General features: G+C 43.9%; 1 protein-coding gene across 1 annotated transcript in view; it reads right to left on the bottom strand.

Annotated features, from left to right (window-relative positions):
• The window catches only part of ABCA4 (ATP binding cassette subfamily A member 4), a 218,507-nt gene that overhangs the window by 101,176 nt on the left and 94,444 nt on the right, over window positions 1-22,887 (bottom strand). Inside the window, exons 8-12 of the mRNA XM_077277785.1 lie at window positions 8,758-8,847; window positions 7,965-8,205; window positions 5,898-6,037; window positions 5,103-5,219; window positions 4,242-4,439 (exon numbers count right to left, since the gene is read on the bottom strand). Coding sequence (XP_077133900.1) covers window positions 4,242-4,439; window positions 5,103-5,219; window positions 5,898-6,037; window positions 7,965-8,205; window positions 8,758-8,847 — 786 coding nt within the window. The remainder of the gene's footprint in view (window positions 1-4,241; window positions 4,440-5,102; window positions 5,220-5,897; window positions 6,038-7,964; window positions 8,206-8,757; window positions 8,848-22,887) is intronic.

The following is a 22,887-nucleotide window of genomic DNA, read 5'->3' as shown; positions in this document are numbered from 1 at the left end:
AATTGGACCTTACAGGTTTATACATTTTTGGATGATCTAAGAAACAATTATCCAGGGCAGATGAAACTGAATATATTAGATTTTTTTAAATTAATTTTTGGCTTTATGTTTCCTGTTGACTAATAATACATTCATTCCATGGTTATTGTTTTTTTTATATTTTTCAATTTTTATTTTTATTTTTCAATTTAATGAACTGTAAAGTAATTTCACATATAAAGTATTTTATTCAATGAATGTTAATAAATAAATAATAATGCAATGAATCATATCATCAGATTCAGTGTTGCAAATCGTGAAATGATGGGTAATGATAATGACTGGTAAGGATGTAAGAAAAAAGAATAAGTGCTTGTGTTTTGCAATTTTGAAATTGTTAGTATTGAACATGCAAAACATATTGAAATTACTTTACGAATGGCTGCTCATTTTATTAGCTAAGACACTCTCCTCCTCTATCAAGGCTGTAGAGAAGGGGGCTGGCTCAGCTATTAAAGTGAGCCAGTCAATCAGCCCCCTTCACCATAGCACTGGATAGAGTTTCACCACCCCGGAGCTATTGTGTGTAAGGGGCTGGATGACTGTGCATTTCAACAGCAAAGCCAGCCCCCTTCTCTGCCTGTGCACTGGCCATGAAATAGGGGACTGGCTTATCTATTGAAATGAACTAGTCAACCAGCCCTCTTTACACATAGCACTGGTCACATGGTGACACAGGAAAATTTTCCTTAATTGGATGGAGCACTGGACTGGGAGCAGAGCTGACGAACCTCGGACAGTTGGGCTTCTGGGAAAGCTGAAGCATATTTATAAATTATAAAACTTACTTTTTAAGCTTAGTTAAGCTTCTTTTACAGTTACCAAGTTTTTGCAGCCCGTTATTGCGGGCCTTTTTTGCAGGCCGTATTGCCGCAATTTTCACGGTCTGCTGCAATAACGGAACACAGAAAACTTGCGGATTGACGTTTTTTGGGTTTCCAATACTATGGCAAAAGTATTGGGGAAAAAAAACGGCGGTCCGCAAAACCGGAAGTCACGGTGCACCGCAAAAACACCCTTCCGTTGTTTTTGCGGCCCCATTGATTTACAATGGGGGCTATGTCCATAAGCCATGATAAATATCGAGCAGGCTCGATATTTTTTCATGGCCGTAAATACGGCCCTCATGGCCATACAGCGTACGACGCTCAGTGGAATTATTGCGGCCCGTTTTTGTGGCCCCATAGAAATCTATTGGGGCCACAAAAACGGGATGCAAAACCATGGTAAGTGTAAAAGAAGCCTCTTGTATATAGTTTTTTAACTAACGACCCATAAAATGTACTATCAGAAAGCTTTCCAAATTTTCTCACCTCTAGATTAAAGAAAATTACATAAGTAGTATAGTTGTAAACTTTGGGCAGGTGCAGACGAGTGTATTTTCAGTCCGAGTTCAATCTGACAAAACTTTCGATCACAATCGGACCAATGTTATTCCGAGGGGCTCGTTGGAGATTCGGATTGTACTTGGCCATGCAAGTCAAAGAGTGTGTTGAAAACATCAGACCTAACTTGGGTGATAGTGCAATTCGATTTCCCGGGATTTCTCCATAATGGAGAAGGTGATGAAACAATGATCAGAGTTTCATTTGCAAAATCGTCCCGATTCTCGATGCACTTAGCCTTAGGGGAGTTTCAGGCCTGCCTCAAATCTGCCCCAACCCTGTGTGGAATCAACCATTCATGGGCATAGTTTATTTAAACCCTACACGTTTTTGTTCCGGGATGCTATAAGTTTGCTGGGATTGTTTTTGAAAAATCGGGACAGTCCCGACAATTAATACATATGAGGTAGTTACTCTGTAAGTCAATGACTGACCAATAAAAGAGCCTTAAAACGTGACTTTGTGATTTATTACATGACAGTTATTGACCTCCAACCAAATTTATCCTAAAGGGAATCTGTCGGTAGGATCAACATTCCTAAGCCGTCTATATGGGCATGCAGATCATAGCAAATTGAATAAAATGATACCTTTATATCTGAGATCCAATGTTTTATGCTATAGAAATCCATAGTTTTCTTAATAAGTAAATACGTTTTTAAAATCTATGGGTCGGACAATGATCTCCCTGAGAATCTGCCTCCAGAGCTTATTTTATATGAAAGGAGGGGGTACCAGTGTGAGACGTGTAGATCAGGAGAGCGGATTATCAGTCATTACATGTCTCACACTGGTAACGCCTCCTTTAATTTAAAATAAGCTCTGGAGGTAGTTTCTCAGGGAGATCTATGCCCGGCCCATAGATCTTAACAGCTCATTTGCATATCAAGAAAAACATGGATTTTTCTGGAATAAGACATGGGATCGCAGATATCAAGGTATCATTTTAATCAGCTTCCTATGACCTGCCTGCCCATATAGACTGCTTAGCAGGGTTGATCCTACAGACAGATTCCCTTTAAACAATTCATGATTCATGGTGAAAATCAAGAATATTATAATTTGATATAGATTTATTACTTTCCATTTCTTTAGAGTCAGCCATCTTGGGTTGGGCTGTGCTGCTACTTCAAGATACAACTTACAATTTGACTTGTTAAATGAAGACATCAAGGGTCACTTCTTATTTTAATAACTGCCAGAATTATTTAAGCCTTAATTAGAAGCTATGGGAAGAATTACAAGATAATGGGAGCAGCAAACCCATCCCAGCCTGGACAATAGAAAAGCCTGAAGAAGCTTTCCTAATTACAAGTACAGCATATGGATGCATTTTCGTGAGTCCATTGTTTACATATAGGGCTCGTTTACACATATCAGCAATTATATAGCTCCTTTTAGTTATTGAATGGACAAATTACCAAAAGGAAACAATTGAAAATGAAATGTAATAGAAGACGGGTTGTTAAAGAAAAGTAAGAGGGGAAATAAAACGCCTCGGACTGTTTATTCACTGACAGTAGACGCCTGACTGCTCTTTAGACACCCTCTGTCCTTATGTTTATATGTATGGGGTAAAGATAATGTAATATAATGAGGGAGAATCACATTCAATAGACCATGTAATGAATGTAATAGAAAATCCTCGTCTTCACCGAAAAGACACAGCGTCCCAGATGTAAATTATGTAAATGAAAGGCAGTGTGATACTGAGCTAAGCTCTCGTAAATCCTCACTTTTTAGGTGTTGGGTGGAGATGAGTGGAACTTTTGAAATTTGAATTTACCGACTTCAACTAATTTTTCCCAAAAATTTGATTTGCGGTGAATGAATTTGCACAAATTTCAATATGGTAAAGCTTGCAATTGATTGGAAAATACACGTGGGGGAGAGAACCCTGCTGACCATAAGAGCTTACATCATAAAAGAGAGAGAGAGATAAACCCACCGAGCATAAGAGCTTACCCTCTATAGGAGAGAGAGAGAGAACCTGGCTGACTATAAGAGCTTACACCCTACAGAAGAGAGAGAGATAGACCCACTGATCTGGGGTACACTCTGTAGGGGAGAGACAGAGAACTGGCTGACATAAGAGCTTACACCCTACAAGAGAGACAACCCAGTTGACCATAAGAGCATACACTCTATAGGAAAGAGAGAGAATCCCGCTGACCATAACAGCTTACACCCTACAAGAGAGAGAAAGAAGACCCCACTGATCATAAGAGCTTACACCCTGCAAAAGACACAGAGAGAGGACACCTCTGACCATAGGAGCTTACATTCTACTGGGGAGAGAGAGGACCCCCGCTGACTATAAGAGCTTACACTCTACAGGAGAGAAAGGACCCCACTGAGCATAAGAGCTTGCACTGTACAGGAGAGGGAGAGGACCCTCTGACCATAAGAGCTTACACATTATAGGAGAGAGAGACTTACCCAGTGACTCTGGAGTAGAAAAAGACTCTGCTGTACAGACTGCTCGACTGGGAATCATTGATCTGTGATGACCCCAGGTACTGACCACCACTGTACAAGGTGTGGTAAACCGCTAGATGGCATAGCTGCAGCTCATTATGGGGAGGCCGCGAAACAATACAAATTGATGTTACCCTGCTTTCTGATGCTTCAGCAGTGTAGGAAATTAGTGACGGGCAAGTTTTTTTTTGTAAAAGCGCAAATGAAATCTCAAAATATTGGAATTTGCTTGGAACCGTGAATTTCAGACAATTCAACTTGCACTGGACCCTCTCATCTCTAGTGTTGGGTGATTGCACAATAGGATAAACCAAGATTATTATATATGAAGTGTCTTACCTCCATGTACTGGTTCAAGAGCCGCACAACATGATCAGTGAAATTAAACACATTTCTCCAGTCAAAATCCATTTGTCCTTCCGGTCGTTCATCTTGATTACCATTGTGCAGAAAATTTATTACATCATCGGCAGTTAATCCATTCTCTCCAAGTTGTCGGTTGAGAAAGTCTTTCACTGTTGGGTTTTTGACAGTATCCTTTAAACAAAAAGTGAAGTTAGAAATGTTGTAAATGTTTGTGTCCCTTGCAGTGTTTCACCCATAGAGAACAATTGAAATTGTGCCACGTGTCTTTGTTGTGTAGTATAGCCCTACTGGGTGCCATATTGGACAGGTTCTCTGCCTGCCCCATTTATTAATGGAGAATGACCACACATTCAAATCTATTTCTTTCTTAGTGGTAATCTCACCAGCCAGATCGTAAATGAGAAGACTCTTAGAATATAGTGATAACAATCTAATTTGGAGAAACCTCCTTTTTAGGCAGTGATCACATTATGCAGTTATGAAGTTTGTGAGCGACAATCTTCTAAAAATGTGGTAAAAACAAGGGGATTTAATCACATTTTTAGAAAAAATGTATGGGAAACGTATCATGTAAACATAGCCTTAGAGCCTGTATTTCCACTGCGCATTTCTGGCCATAGCCTTTCATTTCGATGCAGAAAAATGCATCAAAATCATATGTAAACATACTTTTATGCTGCGTTGCGGCTGCGGTGCTTTATGTTGCTGTGATTGAGGTTAAAACTAGAGCTGAGTGAATGTGCTAATATTTTCCATTTTTTTATTGCACTTTTTTATATTCTATCTTCTGTAACTACCAATAGAAAATATGTGTGAAGTAATTAATAAACCTACCCGGATGACATTCATCTGAACACTGCTTTGCATGAAGTGCCACACCTGAGGTCCCACTTCTTCCCAGGCTTTGCCCATTTGCCTCAAGCGTTCAAGTTGCTCAAAGGTAGTATTAGCCTGAAATACAAGATGACGAGCTCGGTGCTTTAGATGTACAGTGAGTCTCCAATTATTCTAATTAAATTCATAGAACACCGGCTTCTCTTACTAATGAATAAATCACTGAGTTATTTTACAATGTTGGTCAGAAAACATCCCATTATAAGATATGTAGAAGCATGGAGCCGGGTGACTGCAGTTCAATTTCTCTTGATTTGTAAGATCATTGAATGGAAACCTTAAAGGGGTATTATCAAGTTATATCTTATCCATTGGATAACTTCCCGATCGCCGAAGGTCCAACTGCTTGGACCCCAACGATCCCGAGAACTTGGGCTGTGAAAAGCCTTGTGTGAATGGAGCAGAAGTCGATCATGTGCACTGCCAGTCCATTCAATCTTACGGGAGTGCTGAAAACCAGACGATTCCAGCACTCAGCTATCTCTAGCGTTACCATTAAGTATGAATGGAGCTCCAGTGCAGATGATCGGCCACTTTTCAGCAGTTCTCGGGATTGGTGGTGGTCCCAGTTGGATACAGGATGACTTCCAAACTTGAGAATACTCCTTTACACTCTGCAAAAAAATCCTAAACTAACTGCGACTAAATCTGGCCATTTATATATTAACTAAAAAATCTATAAAGGAAATAGTTTGAACTATGTTATAGCAGCAAAAAAAAAAAAAAAAGCCTTACTTTCTTTAGAATTTCTTGAACTGCCGGGGCATCGGGAGTGTAAAGAATTTTTCCCATGAGCAAAGGTTTCATTGCACTCCATGCGATTTTGGTTGCAGGGTTAGACTCCATACTTTGCATAAGGACATTACAAAACGGTGCTGTTGATTTAAACATGATAGATGTTAATATATCCTTCACTTATACTCCACACTAATTGTTTAAAGAAAACCTGTCAGCAGCATTTTAGAGGGAAACTCTGCAAAGAATTTGTATGTTCTCTCCGTGTTTGCGTGGGTTTCCTCCGGGTTCTCCGGTTTCCTCCCACATTCCAAAGACATACTGATAGGGAATTTAGATTGTGAGCCCCATCGGGGACAGAGATGATAATGTGTGCAACCTGTAAAGCGCTGCCGAATATGTTAGCGCTATATAAAAATAAAGATTTATTTATATTTATTTAAACCAAAGGGTGTGATGTATTACAGTGTTACATAATTGTAATGATACCTATATCATCCCAATCCATCGCCTCATTGCAAAGCATTCTGCTCTTTTATCCTTATGTAAATTAGACTGCAAGTGCACTGGGCTTTATAAGTGCACTTGCCGTCACTGCCCCTATTCATCCCTAATCGCTGGCACCTCCCAGGATGCTTTATTGCTTTCCATATCCAATAAATATTAATGTCTTGTGCAAGAGACTTGAGATTTAAACAGACGGTACAGATAAGATGGCTCATTCAACTAACTACTACCTCTGACCCCCTGAAAGGAGATTTATTAGCGGAGAAGGAGACCAGCTAGTGCCAGACACTTCATGTAAAAATGCCTGATCCTCATTCGCTTGTTAACTGCAATAATTGAAAAGTGAGGTAGACCTCATACACATTAGATTGTTGGCAAATTCCATCATAATCAGCATACTTATTTAAAGTTTATGGGTATCTTAAAATTTTCCGTAGACAATAGATCTAAATCAGAGTACTGAAAATTGGATTATGATGTTCATCTTATGTCTACAGATAAAATCCAAACCAGAAATAAGAAGAAAAGGCAGAAATACTATGGATTTGAAGAGACCTTCAAAGACTTAAAGAACCGGAACCTGACAGCTGATACATGAGGCCCGATCCCTAGGCAGCATGTATCAGGTATGATTTCAGCCATATATGATTAACTCTGAAACGCTACATTGCAGAGAAAAACATAGTCAAAGCCGCCGTGGCCCGACCTGCACAGGAAACAAGCCGGACAGGTCTGTCCCCATTGTCTCCTCCCTGCCTGCTGCCAGAGGGAGCTGCTTCTCCCTGCCTGCTGCCAGCATCCCTGCATGCGGATGTTGAGAGAGACCTGCCACTCAAGGGGAGGAGGTGGGGAGAAGCCTCAGGGGACCCGCTTTTCTGACTAGTCTCCTGTGCGGATCGGCCCCAGTGGCTTAGAGTTTTAGCGTAAAACATGGCTGAAATCTTACAGCCAATGTCCAATACCTGCTGCCTGTAGATAGGACAGCATTTATCAGCTGTCAGGTTCCCTTTAATTGCTGCTGATAGCTTGGATTCATGTAAATGCATCTCTCATCTGCTATCTGGTCTATGAATGTGGGTTTACAGTCATGGCAAAAAGTTTTGAAACTGACACAAATTTTTGTTTCCACAAATTTTGCTGTTTCGGTGGTTTTAGTCGGATGTTTCTCTGGTTACTGAAGTAATAATTATCAGCATTTCATAAGTGTTTACACTTTTAATGACAAAACATCAAGTTTATGTAAAGACTCAATATTTACGGCATTGACCATTATTTTCCAAGACTTCTGCCCTTTGTCCTGGCAGCTGGATATCAGCTTTTGGGCCAATCCTGACTAATGATATCTTCTTCTTGCCTAATCAGAGCTTGGAGTTTATCATAATTTCTGTGGTTTTGTTTGTCCTCCCACTTTTTCAGGATTGACCACAATGAGATTGAGATTTGGAGAGTTTCGCAAAACTTTTGGCCACAACTTTAGAAATTATTGATCTGAGCTTTGTGAGACCAGTAGATTAAGCTACAACCATATCAGTTTCTTTATGGTTCCATGTGAACACCTACTGGTTGTCTTGTCGTATAAATAATTTGATTCTCTCTTGGATGAGTTCACTCCGAGGAAAACCTTGTAGTTATTATCTTCATACCAGTTGAAGGAGAAAACTCTGGAACCACCACCCTCCGGATAGCCACAAAACAAGTCTGAAAGAGAACTCATGAGTTGTGTGAAGGTCGCTGGTCCTCCATCTCGCACAATAGGCTGCAAAACCCTGAGAAGATCCTGGACACTTTGTTTCTGTGACAACTACAGTGAAAAGAACAATACAAATGGTAGATAGGATTCATGAAGAGAGTTTTAATAAAAGTAATGAAAATCTTATACTTATAGTCCTTAGGTAAATTAAACGCTTTTAATTTTTGGGGTCAAAATAAAAGACATACAAATTAGCTCTCCTCCAGAAGGAAGCATACTGGTTCTCTGCATTGCCACATTTTGGGCGTAAATACCGTATAAATTATTCTCTGGCCCTTTAAGATGTTTAGAAATAAATCTAAGAATATTAACCAAACCTGCCACCCAAATGTAGACAGCTGTTTTTTTAGTACTGGCCCCTTGTAGAGTACTGGTTGGCTATAGGAGATGCAATCTATTTAGAAAGTGTCCAACAACAAAATAAGGCAGCACTGTAAATCACACAACCTAAATTACAATCCCACCATGCATACTATGTATATACAAGTACTGCTGTGTTTAGAACTGTATTTCAGAGTGTAAGCAGTTATAGATTTCTGTAAAAACGCAATTGAAACCATAGAATAAGCTAGAGCACATACCATAATAAGCTAGAGCACATACCTCTCTCAGTGCCTCTGACATATTAGAGACAACTTTTCCCCAAAATCTCACGTCGATCCCACGAGAACTGCTGTCTAGAATAGTTGGAAGCTGCAGAGACATTAAATAAAAAGAACATAATATATAAATATAAAACCAGAAGAAAAAGAACTCACAAGAAAAAAAGGTAATAATGATTTACCTTCATTGTCTTCTGTATGTTTTTTATTTAAAAAACTTAGCATAAAATATCTGTTTTCATCAATCCATCCATTCTTCAACACTACTCAACAATTGAAATTGCAGCACCAAGAAGAAAAAGTTGTAGGATTATGGAAATTTCAGGATGGATAGACATGTTAATAATATGTAAATGATGAAGACATGGAAAGTAGATTTTCAAAACATTTCGATGTATTCAGTATTTAGTATGAGCACCACATACAGAAATCCTTGCACTTACAGCCTTGGCTGCTTTCAATTAGGCTATTATCTGTTGTCTGAGGAATGTTCTGTCATGCTGAATGCTTTTTGGGCATGAAAATCATCAAGATTCACTGCTGGCAGCTCCTTTTGCAATTGCCAATGTAAGAGTCATGTCGGTCTGGTAGTCGGGGGCAGGTATATCTCGCCCAGGTACTTGTCCTATGTGAATTAGGCCGCTCAGTATTTTCAGGATACTCAGGGGTTAATAAGTGTAGGAATAAAGGATGACCAGCTGGGGGTTTTCAGCGTCAGCCTGGGGCACACAGAATGCCTGTCTGTGTGAGACAAACGTGAGTGAGAGCTGTGCTCATGATCTGTGTAATGTTAGCTGGGAGGGAGCAGCCCCCCGAGTTGTTAGATAGCAACGTATTTGTTTAGTTAGCGCCGGACAGGCTAGGATTTATTTTTATGTTTTGTTTTCTGTATTTGCTTTCACTTTAATAAACCTGACCTGAGGTCAGTCAACTTGGAAACCTGCTGTCGCCTCAGAGTTTAATGCACAAACCACGTGACCTTTGACCCCAGCAAAGGCGATCCCGCAGTGTTTTGTTACATTGTGGTGGAGAACGCGGGCATCGCGTGGCACAGGCGACAGTATGGAAGATGTGGTGAAAGCCCTAGTGCAGTCCACTGCCGTACAGCAGCAGGCCACTGCCGCACAGCATGAAGCTAATCGCTTGATGGCTGCACAGCTGAAGGAGTTAGTGGACATGATGGCTGCAGACCGCCACCTTCTCCAACAGGTGGTGCAGCGCCTGGTGAGCATGCCTGAGGTGGACCCAGAAGCAGAGTCCAGAAGGATCCATGTGAGTCGATACTGGCAAAAGTTGACCGCAGAAGATGACGTCGAGGCGTACCTGACAACGTTTGAGCGGACGGCGTTGAGGGAGAAGTGGCCGAAGGCACGATGGGCCGATTTGATTGCTCCGTTTCTCTCCGGCGAGGCCCAAAAAGCTTACCATGACTTAGACCCGGAAGTCGCTCAGGACTTTGAGAAGCTGAAAGTTGAGATCCTGGCCCGGCTAGGTGTGACGACGGCTGTCCGTGCGCAGAGGGTACACCAGTGGACATACCAGCCAGATAAACCGCCGCGGTCTCAGATGTTCGACCTGATCTACTTGACAAAGAAATGGCTGCAACCCGAGGTACTGACAACCCCAGAAATAATTCAGTGGGTTGTCCTGGACAAGTATCTGAGAGTGCTACCTCCAGCGCTGAAAAGGTGGGTAAGCCAAGGAAATCCCACGACAGCGGATCAACTTGTGGAGTTGGTCGAGCGTTATTCCGTGGCAGAAGGACTTCCCGACGAAACCGCTAGCACCCGGTCTGTGCCTTCTCCTCGTGGAACCGGTAAGACTGTTCCAGCGACTACGGGTGAAGGAAAATCGACAAAAACTGTGGGGGAGGAACCCGGGACTGCTCGCGCTCCGAGACCGAGAGTATGGGACGGTGGTCTCAGTAGGGGGCCTGTTAGGTGTTTCCGTTGCCGTGAGAAGGGCCATGTTTCTGCGAACTGTCCTGTTACCACTGAACCCATGCAGTGCGATGTTATAGACTCTAAGAAACGCATGTCTTTGGTTACACGGCTGGTGAATGTGAATGCGGGTCAAAATGATATAGCAAAACACCTGTGTGAATTATCTGTTGATGGGAAAAGTGTTGTGGCGTTACTAGACTCTGGAAGTGTGGTGACTCTGGTGAAAGCTAGTCTGGTGGCACTTCCGTCTGGTTCGTCTGACAAATTCTCTGTAACGTGTGTGCATGGTGACACCTGCTCGTACCTAACAGCGGTCATACCGATTTCCACTCCCTATGGGTCTGTGCAACACAAAGTGGGACTCGTTCCCGCATTGTTACATGATATAATCCTGGGTAGGGATTTCCCCCATTTCTGGCAGTTATGGGAGAATCAGTTGCTCCTTCACGGTAGCTGTGAACCTTCCCCCATGCCATCTGGAGGTCCCGAGTTCCTAGACGAGACCCCACAGGAAGATGTTGCTGGGGAGGTTATTGAACCCAACCCTCAGTACCCCTTCTCCGTTATGGCGGGGGAAACGGAGGAAACTGAAGAAACTGAGGAAACTGAGGAAACTCAGCGAGGGGCGGAGGCAGACGGCCATCCAGCACCCTGCCTGCCAGATTTGGGAGTTCAGTTGGATGACTTCCACAGCGAACAAATGAAAGATCCTACCCTGACTCAGGCTAGGAAAAATGTAAAAGTGATAGATAGCGTACCCGTGGAACCTGACACTAGGCTAGCGTACCCGTACATGGTTCTTGAAAATGATTTACTCTACCAGGTAGAAAAAAAGGGGAAGACACTGTGCTAAAGTTAGTGGTACCCAAACCTTATCGGCGGAAGGTACTGGACCTGGCCCACGGACATATAATGGGGGGACATCTGGGGGTACAAAAAACCACAGAAAGGATATTGCATTGTTTTGTGTGGCCTGGAATATACAATGATGTGCGTAACAATTGTGAGTCCTGTCCAGAGTGCCAAATCTCGGCACCTAAACCTCGGTTCTGTAGCCCTTTGGTACCCCTCCCTATCATTGGAGTCCCTTTCGAGAGAATTGGGATGGATCTGGTTGGGCCCCTTCCCCGGTCCGCACGTGGGCACCAACATATCCTCGTCATCATGGACTATGCCACTCGTTACCCAGAAGCCATCCCTTTGCGTAACACTGCTACCAAAACGATCGCCAAAGAGTTGGTACAAGTGTTTAGTCGGGTGGGAATTCCAAAACAGATACTCACCGACCAGAGGACTCCCTTTATGTCAAGGGTGATGAAGGAGCTCTGCAGACTCTTGCAAATAGACCAGTTGCGTACATCTGTCTCTCAACCTCAAACAGATGGCCTGGTTGAGCGGTTCAATAAAACCTTAAAACAGATGCTCCGGAAGGCGATAGACAAAGATGGGAAGAACTGGGATTACTTGTTACCCTATTTGCTGTTTGCCATTAGGGAAGTTCCCCAGTCTTCCACAGGATTCTCGCCTTTCGAGCTATTATACGCCCGTCGTCCCCGTGGATTGTTAGACGTCGCAAAAGAAACCTGGGAAGGTCAAGTCACTCCCTTTAAAACGGTGATAGACCATGTAACGCAAATGCAGGACAGATGCTGCTGTCATGCCCCTTGTTAGGGAACATATGTTACAGGCCCAGGGAGCCCAGAGGCAAAGTTATGATAGAGGCGCCAAGGTCCGTACGTTTGCACCCGGGGATAGGGTGTTGATCCTAATTCCTACGGTGGATAGTAAATTTCTGGCAAAATGGCAGGGCCCCTTTAAGGTCAGGGAACGAGTTGGTGAAGTGAACTATAAAGTGCACCAGCCTGGTAAGAGAAAACCAGAACAGATTTATCATGTGAATCTGATAAAACCCTGGAAAGACCGCGCTGCCCTAACAGCGGATCTGCCTCGTCCGGTTTGCTCACCGACCGTACCGGAGGTGCAGATTGCCGAGACTCTCTCTGAACGACAAAAATCTGAGGTTAAGCAGTTTTTGTTACAGAACCAACAGTTTTTCTCGGAAAAACCTGGCCAGACTAGGCTAGTGAAACATGAGATTGTCACAGAGCCTGGTGTCACAGTTCATGTGAAGCCATACCGGATTCCGGAAGCACGCCGTGAAGCCGTCTCCCGGGAGGTGAAGGCAATGTTGGACTTAGGAGTCATTGAAGAGTCGCACAGCGCCTGGTCCAGTCCAATCGTGTTGATACCTAAGCCGGATGGCTCTATACGGTTTTGCAATGACTTTAGGAAACTGAATGCAGTTTCTAAATTTGATGTGTACCCTATGCCCTGGGTCGATGAGTTGATCGACCGGCTTGGTAAAGCCCGATACATTACGACCCTGGACCTAACAAAGGGGTACTGGTAGATCCCTCTGGCCGAGGCGGCCAGAGAGAAGACGGCATTTGCTACACCGGAAGGGCTGTTCCAGTATATCTACATGCCGTTTGGACTTCACGGAGCCCCAGCAACGTTCCAGAGATTGATGGATCGAGTCTTGAGGCCCCACAGGCAGTACGCTTCTGCCTACCTAGACGACATCATAATTTACAGCATGGACTGGGAAGCTCACCTCCGGAAGGTACAGGCGGTGATTGATGACCTGAGAGACGCAGGCTTAACGGCGAATCCCAAGAAATGTCACATCGGCCTTGAAGAAGCCCGATACTTGGGCTACGTGATTGGCAGAGGAGTGGTTAAACCCCAAATCAACAAAATACAGGCAATTCAGGGCTGGCCGCAACCAGTGAACAAGAAACAAGTTCAAGCTTTCCTGGGCATTGCCGGCTATTATCGCCGGTTCATACCCAACTTTGCGGCCATGGCTACCCCCTTGACGGATCTTACCAAAGGGAGGGATTCCGTCATGGTAAAATGGACCTCAGCGGCTGAAGAGGCCTTCCACAGTCTGAAACGGGCTTTGTGCTCTCAGCCCGTACTAGTGACTCCTGATTTCAGCAGCGAGTTTGTGGTGCAAACTGATGCTTCTGATACTGGTGTCGGAGCTGTACTTTCCCAGGTAAGGGACGGAGTCGAACACCTGGTCCTCTATCTCAGTCGGAAACTGAATGTACATGAGCAGAGGTATGCCGTGGTTGAAAAAGAGTGCCTAGCCATCAAATGGGCTCTCGACTCCCTCAAATATTACCTGGCAGGTAGGAAGTTTAGGCTGGTCACGGACCATGCCCCTCTCAAGTGGATGCACCTCCACAAGGACCGTAATAGTCGGGTAACCCGGTGGTTCCTTGCCCTGCAGGCTTACTCTTTCACGGTGGAGCACCGCCCCGGGGTGCAGATGGGGAACGCTGATGCCCTGTCCCGAGTACACTGTTTCGAGAGTATTCTTGCTCGACCTGAGTGGTCTGAGCAGGGGGGGAGGATATGTAAGAGTCATGTCGGTCTGGTAGTTGGGGGCAGGTATATCTCGCCCAGGTACTTGTCCTATGTGAATTAGGCCGCTCAGTATTTTCAGGATACTCAGGGGTTAATAAGTGTAGGAATAAAGGATGACCAGCTGGGGGTTTTCAGCGTCAGCCTGGGGCACACAGAATGCCTGTCTGTGTGAGACAAACGTGAGTGAGAGCTGTGCTCATGATCTGTGTAATGTTAGCTGGGAGGGAGAAGCCCCCCCAGTTGTTAGATAGCAACGTATTTGTTTAGTTAGCGCCGGACAGGCTAGGATTTATTTTTATGTTTTGTTTTCTGTATTTGCTTTCACTTTAATAAACCTGACCTGAGGTCAGTCAACTTGGAAACCTGCTGTCGCCTCAGAGTTTAATGCACAAACCACGTGACCTTTGACCCCAGCAAAGGCGATCCCGGAGTGTTTTGTTACACCAACCAATGACGTCCCAGATGTGCTTGATGGGAGATTAGTCTGGAGATCCTGCAGGCGATGGTAGCACATTTAGGCCACACATGCTACTCAGAGTAGCATGAGCAATATGCTGTGGGACACTTTGGACAAATGACAGCATCACTGGTTTCACAAACAAATCAATATAACACCAAGCTATTAGTGTACCTGGAATGAAGACTAGAGGGGTCCGGCTACCCAACACCATAATCCTGAGAGTAGGACTGGTGTTGACATTCCATTATGAATGCCTCTTCATGGTGTTGCCTATTTGGTCTCCAGACCAATATCCAGCTGTTACTGAAGAGGATAGACCTCCATTCCAGCCTTCATTGCGGTCTTGCTGTGCACCATTATTGCATTGGGTAGTGGTGGCGTAAGGTCAATGGACATCTGTAGCTGGATATCTGGCTCTTCGCTCAATGTGCCATCTAATGTTCTTCGTGAACAATGACGCATTAATTTGTGACGTCCAATTATACTTGTAGCACAGAATGGATTACTCATGGAACCAGTAGTATGGCCATTTCTCCAAAGTTTATCAGGAGCTGTATTTTCAGCATGACAAGGCCATGCTGCCAGTTGTTCGTGTTACTGTGAACAGCCTGTGTGGCCTAAAAGTGCTTCCATTGCCTGCAACTTCTCTGGATATGTCTGCTATTGAGCACATCTGGTACATCATTAGTCAACAACAACACAAGGAGCTGCCAGCAGTGGATTTTGAGGATATTTGTGCCAATGTGCATTCAGTGTGGCAGAAGATTCCTCAGACAACCATTAATAACCTCATTGATGGCAACCAAGGCGGGTAATGAGCATGTGGCACTCATACTTGTTACTGAGTAAGTTGAGATGTTTTAAAATGTTGTTTCAAATTTTTCATAATTTACAGACTATTAAAGGGAATCTGTCACCCCCTGGACAATTTAAACCAGTCTTACCTGTATGCCTCATAGCTGCGGTGTAGATCTTGAGAAATTCATTTATAATGTTACATATTAATTATTTCTTCCAGGCTCTGTGACATGCGGTGCCTGGAAGAAATCACTGCCTCCTGACTTCATTATAATGATACCTAACTCCCATCAGCGTCACACTGACCTGTCCTGCATATGTGCTGTGCACACGCACGGTTATGCGAACCCTGACCGTCCTCCTATGTGTGGTGTCTGCACTGAAGAAGATCAGTGCAGACAATACCCATAGAAGAGCAGAGAGGGTTCACGTAACCGCACGCGTGCATAGCGCATGTACGGGATTACAACACCGAACAGGTCAGTGTGATGCTGATGAATTTTAATTTCTCAAGATCTACACCGGAGCTATGAAGCATACATGTAAGACTGGTTTAACCATTCTATTGCCTATAGGCCCATATTAATAGATCAAAATCATCCAGGGGGTGACAGATTCTCTTTAACTTGTCTATCCATCCTGTGATTTCCATAATTCCATGAATTTTCCTTCTTGAGGTTGCAATTTCAGTGTTGAGAAGTGTATATAGGCAGTGCGCAGGATGTGGAGCACTATCATACATGTTGTGCACTGGATTACTACAATATAAGGAACAAAATGTTTCACCTGCATTAGTATTTTTTTTAGATAAAGATAATGGTGCTTTTTTTTTTACTGTAAATTTTAACTTTTTCTATAAATAATTATGGGGGCAATGATCTTCCCTGTGCTGCTGTTAGCAGCCATCAGACAAGCCTTAAGGTACCGTCACACTCAGCGACGCTGCAGAGATATAGACAACGAGCCGATCGCTGGAGCGTCGCTGTTTAGGTCGCTGGGGAGCTATCACACAGACAGCTCTCTCCAGCGACCAACGATCAGGGGAACGACTTCGGCATCGTTGAAACTGTCTTCAACTCTGCTGCTCAGAGCTTCCCTGCACTGAATGTGTCAGGGCCGGCAGAGCACAGCGGTGACGTCACCGCTGTGCTCCGCTTTACGGCCGGCACTGACACATTCAGTGCAGGAAGCTCTGAGCAGCAGCGCGAACGCCGGGGGACGTGACAGACATCAGAAGGTGAGTATGTAGTGTTTTTTTTTTACTTTTACATTGGTAACCAGGGTAAATATCGGGTTACTAAGCGCGGCCCTGCACTTAGTAACCCAATGTTTACCCTGGTTACAATTGTAAAACATTGCTGACATCGTTGCTTTTGCTGTCAAACACGACAATACACACCGACCTAACGACGAAATAAGGTGCTGGCCTTCTAGCTCCGACCAACGATATCACAGCGGGATCCAGATCGCTGCTGCGTGTCAAACACAACGATATCGCTATCCAGGACGCTGCAACGTCACGGATCGTTGTCGTTCTCGTTGGAAAGTTGTTAAGTGTGAAGGTACCTTTACAGTAGCCACATGAACCATAGGAACCTGATCCTGTTCATTGACAGAGTTTCCTGGGCATGCTCAGTGTCCTGCGCAGAGGTCATGGTGAGGGGTGTGCTGTGTCTCTGAACTTTTGTGACATCCTGTGTTATCTATATGTAGGAGATTGTAACATTACCTATCGCTACTGATGACTTAACAAGTGATCAGTGATCGATCAGTAAAAAAATGGATTGTTTAAATATTTACAATGGCAATGAAAATTTTAGAAAAAACATCCAACACTTCTTACAATATATATTTGATGACCTATTTATTTGAAATATTGAGAGAACTTTTATTGGAGTTCCATCTCTAAAGCCACCAACCAGAGATATTACAACTAAAGAACCCCTTTAAGAAATGCAGCTTTGCCGCGTGCCATGAGAAGCCTCAGGACAGGTGCACTTGTCTCCTCTGTGGCGTAATCTTAAACTGCAATAAAATATACCCTGCTTTCCTGGCTTTTCTGGACTAAAGTATTGACAAACCACGGCTGCTGTTACACCAGAGTTTGTGCATACCGCACGTGAGGTGCCGTGATTTATAATCTGATGGAAGGTATGCCTCCAAGCTGTCTGTGAACCTCAGCAAAATATAATCAGTCTTTATACCAGGAAACAATGCAGCCTCTTTTACTTAGTTGGCACTTTGGAAATACTTTTTCAATATTGAGCAATGCTTAAAGCAAACAGTATAAACTACGTGAAACTTTCCCTCAATATTTACTAAATGAATTACACTGTAGCAGCCGTCAGAACGCAAAAATCATTCGAAATGGCTCGACAGCATGGTAGTTACAGCTTTGTCAAGACAAGAGTCAGCTTTGGGGGTCTGCAACTCTCTCAGCTGTTGCATGTTACAGGTGCACCACCGACTACCTGGCACCCAAGTCTTGTATTCACCAAAAAATCCTAATATTATATTTAGGACATACAGGTGCAGCTCACAAAATTAGAACATCATCAAAAAGTTAATTTATTTCAGTTCTTCAGTACAAAAAGTGAAATGTATATATTATATAGAGTCATTACAAATAGAGTGATCTATTTCTAGTGTTTATTTCTGTTAATGTTGATGATTATGGCTTACAGCCAATTAAAACCCAAAAGTGAGTATCTCAGTAAATTACACAAATTAACAAAAAACACCTGCAAAGGCTTCCTAAGTGATTAAAAAGGTTCCTTAGTTTGTTTCAGCAGGTTCCACAATCATGGGGAAGACTGCTGAATTGACAGATGTCTAGAAGGCAGTTATTGACATACTCCACAAGGAAAGTACATTTTGCATTTCATTTGGAAATCAAGGTCCCAGAGTCTGGAGGAAGAGTGGAGAGACCACAATCCAAGCTGCTTGAGATTTAGTGTGAAGTTTCCACAATCAATGATGGCTTCGCTAGCCATGTCATCTGCTAGTATAGGTCCACTATGTTTTATCAAGTCCAAAGTCAGCGCAGCCGTCTACCAGGAAATTTTAGAGCACTTCATGTTTCCCTCTGCCAAGAAGCTTTTTGGAGAAGGAAATGTCATTCTCCAGCAGGACTTGGCACCTGTCCACACTGCCAAAAGTACCAATCCCTGGTTTAGAAACAACAGTATAACTGTGCTTGATTGGCCAGAAAACTCGCTTAACCCCATAGAGAATCTATGGGATATTGTCAAGAGGAAGATGAGAGACACCAGACCCAACAATGCAGACAAGGTGAAGGCTGCTATCAAAGCAACCTGGGCTTCCATAACATCTCAGCAGTGCAACAGGCTGATCGCCTCCATGCCACGCAGCATTGATGCAGTAATTGATGCAAAAGGAGCCCCGACAATGTATTGAGTGCATTTACTGAACATACATTTCAGCAGGCCAACATAACGGATTTTAAAATCATTTTTCAAGCTGCTGTTATAAAGTATTCTAACTTACTGAGATAATGGACACTTGGGTTTTCATTGGCTGTAAGCCATAATCATCAACATTAACAGAAATAAACACTTGAAATAGATCACTCTGTTTGTAATGAATCTATACAATATATGAGTTTCACTTTTTGTATTGATCAACTGAAATACATTTTTTTATGCTATTCTAATTTTGTGAGAAGCAGCTGTATTATTAGATTTTCTTGTGTATTATGCTGTTATTTAGTCACTGTCAGTTAGCATTATTCTAACAACATTTAGTACTATTTTTTTGGCACTGGATACTATAATTTTTTTTTGCAATAAATGGTTGTGGAATAATTTTGCAGCATTTTAACTAAAGGTGTCTTTAGATGGATTGCCGCTAGGTCAGTTTTTACCGATCAGCGGTCTTTTCACAACCTGTTTACACAAGCAGACCAAAGCAAACAATGCGCACTGGGCCATCTATACTAGATCGCTCAGTGAGCATAGTTGGCAATTGTTCTCGGCAGCACAAGTCCTGTACACAGAGTAATGTGATGCCGAAAATGATGATCTATTGTGCACAAAATATCATTTCACCTGATAAATATGGATTTTACTCATACATCGGGTGATCGGCAGCCTGTTTACATGGCAAGATAATGGTGAGTCAAGGGTTTTTAACTTGGATCCTTCATGATTATCTAGCAGCGTAAAGCCCCCGTCTCACTAAGCGAGATCGCTAGCGAGATCGCTGCAGAGTCACAAGTTTTGTGACGCAACAGCGACCTCAGTAGCGATCTCGCTATGTGTGACACGTAGCAGCGACCAGGCCCCTGCTGTGAGATCGCTGGTCGTGTCGGAATGGCCTGGACCTTTTTTTGATCGTTGAGGTCCCGCTGGGTAGCACACATCGCTGTGTTTGACACCTTACCAACGACCTCGTTGACGACTCAGACACTGAATCGTCATAATAGCTCCCATGTGACATCGTTGTACAGGTCGCTACAGGTCGCTGGTGAGATGTCAAACAGCGAGATCGCAGCAGCGATCGTTGGAAGATCTCACTGTTTGACATCTCACCAGCGACCACATAGCGACGCAGCAACGATCCCTGACAGGTCGTATCGTTGTCGGGATCGCTTTAGCGTCGCTAAGTGAGACGGGGCCTTAAGTATGCTTTTAAGCAACTGCATGAAAGTGTGATTTTGCCAACGAATGTGCTGATATTATTATAGTTATTTTATGGCACTGACAATTAGGCATTGTATGGTAATTTACACACTGTATACAGAGTATAGTCAACCATATCAGAAGCAAGGAGAGTCAACACAGCAGGAACAGATTTTGCTTTATCACATGTGAACTTCGGGCATCATGAATCAGGGCCTGGCTGTGCCATTGAAGGCCCCAGATGGCTTCTCTCAGCAACGCTCCAGTTGATTGATAAGCCGATGTATACACATAGGAGAGACCTGTCAATCAACTGAAGCTGTGTTGAGAAGAAGCCTGTTGGGGCGTCACCGGACTAGTCTTGTCTCTCCCTATAGTACCTGGCTGTCAACTTGCTACCAAACTCTTGTCCAGTGGTTTGGGCAGCATGAATCTAGTGACAGGCTCCCTTTAAAAGTTTTATTTCACTTTTGGACTAATTCATTTTTGCTCAAAAATAACATATCTCTCTATGTCTCTGATGCATCATCAGCTACTGGCCCTGACCCTAAAATACAGATTTCACTTCCTTTACTGCTCTATGTAAAGATTACTGACAGCAAACATTGGTTTTGTAAAGTCAAAAGTCACCACAATCTGTACTCTTCCTTCTTCTCATTCTCTAGGGTAGAAAAGAGGAAATTTGAGGATGCACAGAAATCACAGGTATTCATTCTCCTTATAGTTCAACATTGTTTAGAAAAACTAGATTGCTAATATGGCTTCTAATTCTGTGGCTTTAACCCCTTCATGACCTTGGGATTTTCCGTTTTTCCATGTTCATTTTTCACTTCCCTCCTTCCCAGAGCCATAACTTTTTTATTTTTCTGTCAATATGGCCATGTGAGGGCTTATTTTTTGTGAGACGAGTTGTACTTTTGAATGACATCATTGGTTTTACCATGACGTGTAGTAGAAAATGGGAAAAAAATTCCAAGTGCGGTGAAATTGCAAAAAAAGTGCAATCTCATACGTGTTTTTTGTTTGGCTTTTTTGCTAGGTTCACTAAATGCTAAAACTGACCTGCCATTATGATTCTCCAGGTCAGTGCAAGTTCATAGACACCAAACATGTCTAGGTTATTTTTTATCTAAGTGGTGAAAAAAAAATCCAAACTTTGCTAAAAAAAAAAAAAAAAAAAAATTGCGCCTTTTTCCGATACCCGTAGCGCCTCCATTTTTCGTGATCTGGGTCGGGTGAGGTCTTATATTTTGTGTGCCAAGCTGATGTTTTTAGTGATACCATTTTGGTGCAGATACGTTCTTTTGATCGCCCGTTATTGCATTTTAATGCAATGTTGCAGTGACCAAAAAAACATAATTTTGGCGTTTCTAATTTTTTTCTCACTAAGCCTTTTAGTGATCAGGTTAATCCTTTTTTTATTGATTGATCGGGCGATTCTGAACGTGGCGATACCACATATGTGCATATTTGATTTGATTTTTATTGTTTTATTTTGAATGGGGCAAAAGAGGGTGATTTAAACTTTTATATTTTTTTTTATTTATTTCATATTTTTTTAAACATTTTTTTTTTACTTTTGCCATGCTTCAATAGCCTCCATGGGAGGCTAGAAGCTGGCACAGCTGGATCGGCTCAGCTACATAGGAGCGATCATCAGATCGCTCCTATGCAGCTGAATTACAGGCTTGCTATGAGCGCCGACCACAGGGTGGCGCTCACAGCAAACTGGCACCAGTAACCATAGATGTTTCAAGGACCTCTGGTTACTATCCTGATGCATCGCTGCAATGTGCACATTTCCGGCCGCGCGGCCGGAAGCTGTAGTTAATAGCGGCGGGTGGATCGCGATTTCACCCGCCGCTATTGCGCGCACACGTCAGCTGTTCAAAACAGCTGACATGTCGCGGCTTTGATATGGGCTCACCGCCGGAGCCCACATCAAAGCAGCGGATCTGACTTCGGACGTACTATCCCGTCCGAGGTCAGAAAGGGATTAAAGAGTTTGTACTGTATGGAGGCTTCTTCTGGATCAACAGTGGAATATGTAAGGTTGAACTAGAATAAACTTTTTTCCAACTATGCTGCCTCTAATCTAATATATAATTGCCTAGAATACTACTTCCTGCAATTTGTGCCAACTTCCGTGGCTTTGTCCGGAGCTAATGTCCTGAGATAATGTCCGGAGCTAATGTCCGGAGCTAATGTCCGGAGATAAGTGACGTCACCAGTGTCCTACACCCAGGCAGAGCACAGGGGCCCCAGGCAGAACATGGGGCCCCAGGCAGAGCACAGGGGCCCCAGGCAGAGCACAGGGGCCCCAGGCAGCATATGGGGCCCCAGGCAGAGCACAGGGACCCCAGGCAGAGCACAGGGGCCCCAGGCAGCATATGGGGCCCCAGGCAGAGCACAGGGGCCCCAGGCAGCATATGGGGCCCCAGGCAGAGCACAGTGGCCCCAGGCAGAGCACAGGGGCCCCAGGCAGAACATGGGGCCCCAGGCAGAGCACAGGGGCCCCAGGCAGAGCACAGGGGCCCCAGGCAGCATATGGGGCCCCAGGCAGAGCACAGGGGCCCCAGGCAGCATATGGGGCCCCAGGCAGAGCACAGTGGCCCCAGGCAGCATATGGGGCCCCAGGCAGAGCACAGTGGCCCCAGGCAGAGCACAGGGGCCCCAGGCAGCATATGGGGCCCCAGGCAGAGCACAGTGGTCCCAGGCAGAGCACAGGGGCCCCAGGCAGCTTATGGGGCCCCAGGCAGAGCACAGTGGCCCCAGGCAGAACATGGGGCCCCAGGCAGAGCACAGTGGCCCCAGGCAGAGCACAGGGGCCCCAGGCAGAACATGGGGCCCCAGGC

The sequence above is a fragment of the Ranitomeya variabilis genome, chromosome 8 (genome assembly GCF_051348905.1).
Source record: "Ranitomeya variabilis isolate aRanVar5 chromosome 8, aRanVar5.hap1, whole genome shotgun sequence".
In the NCBI taxonomy this organism is placed as follows: domain Eukaryota; kingdom Metazoa; phylum Chordata; class Amphibia; order Anura; family Dendrobatidae; genus Ranitomeya; species Ranitomeya variabilis.
This window is presented reverse-complemented; position numbering and strand designations above follow the sequence as displayed.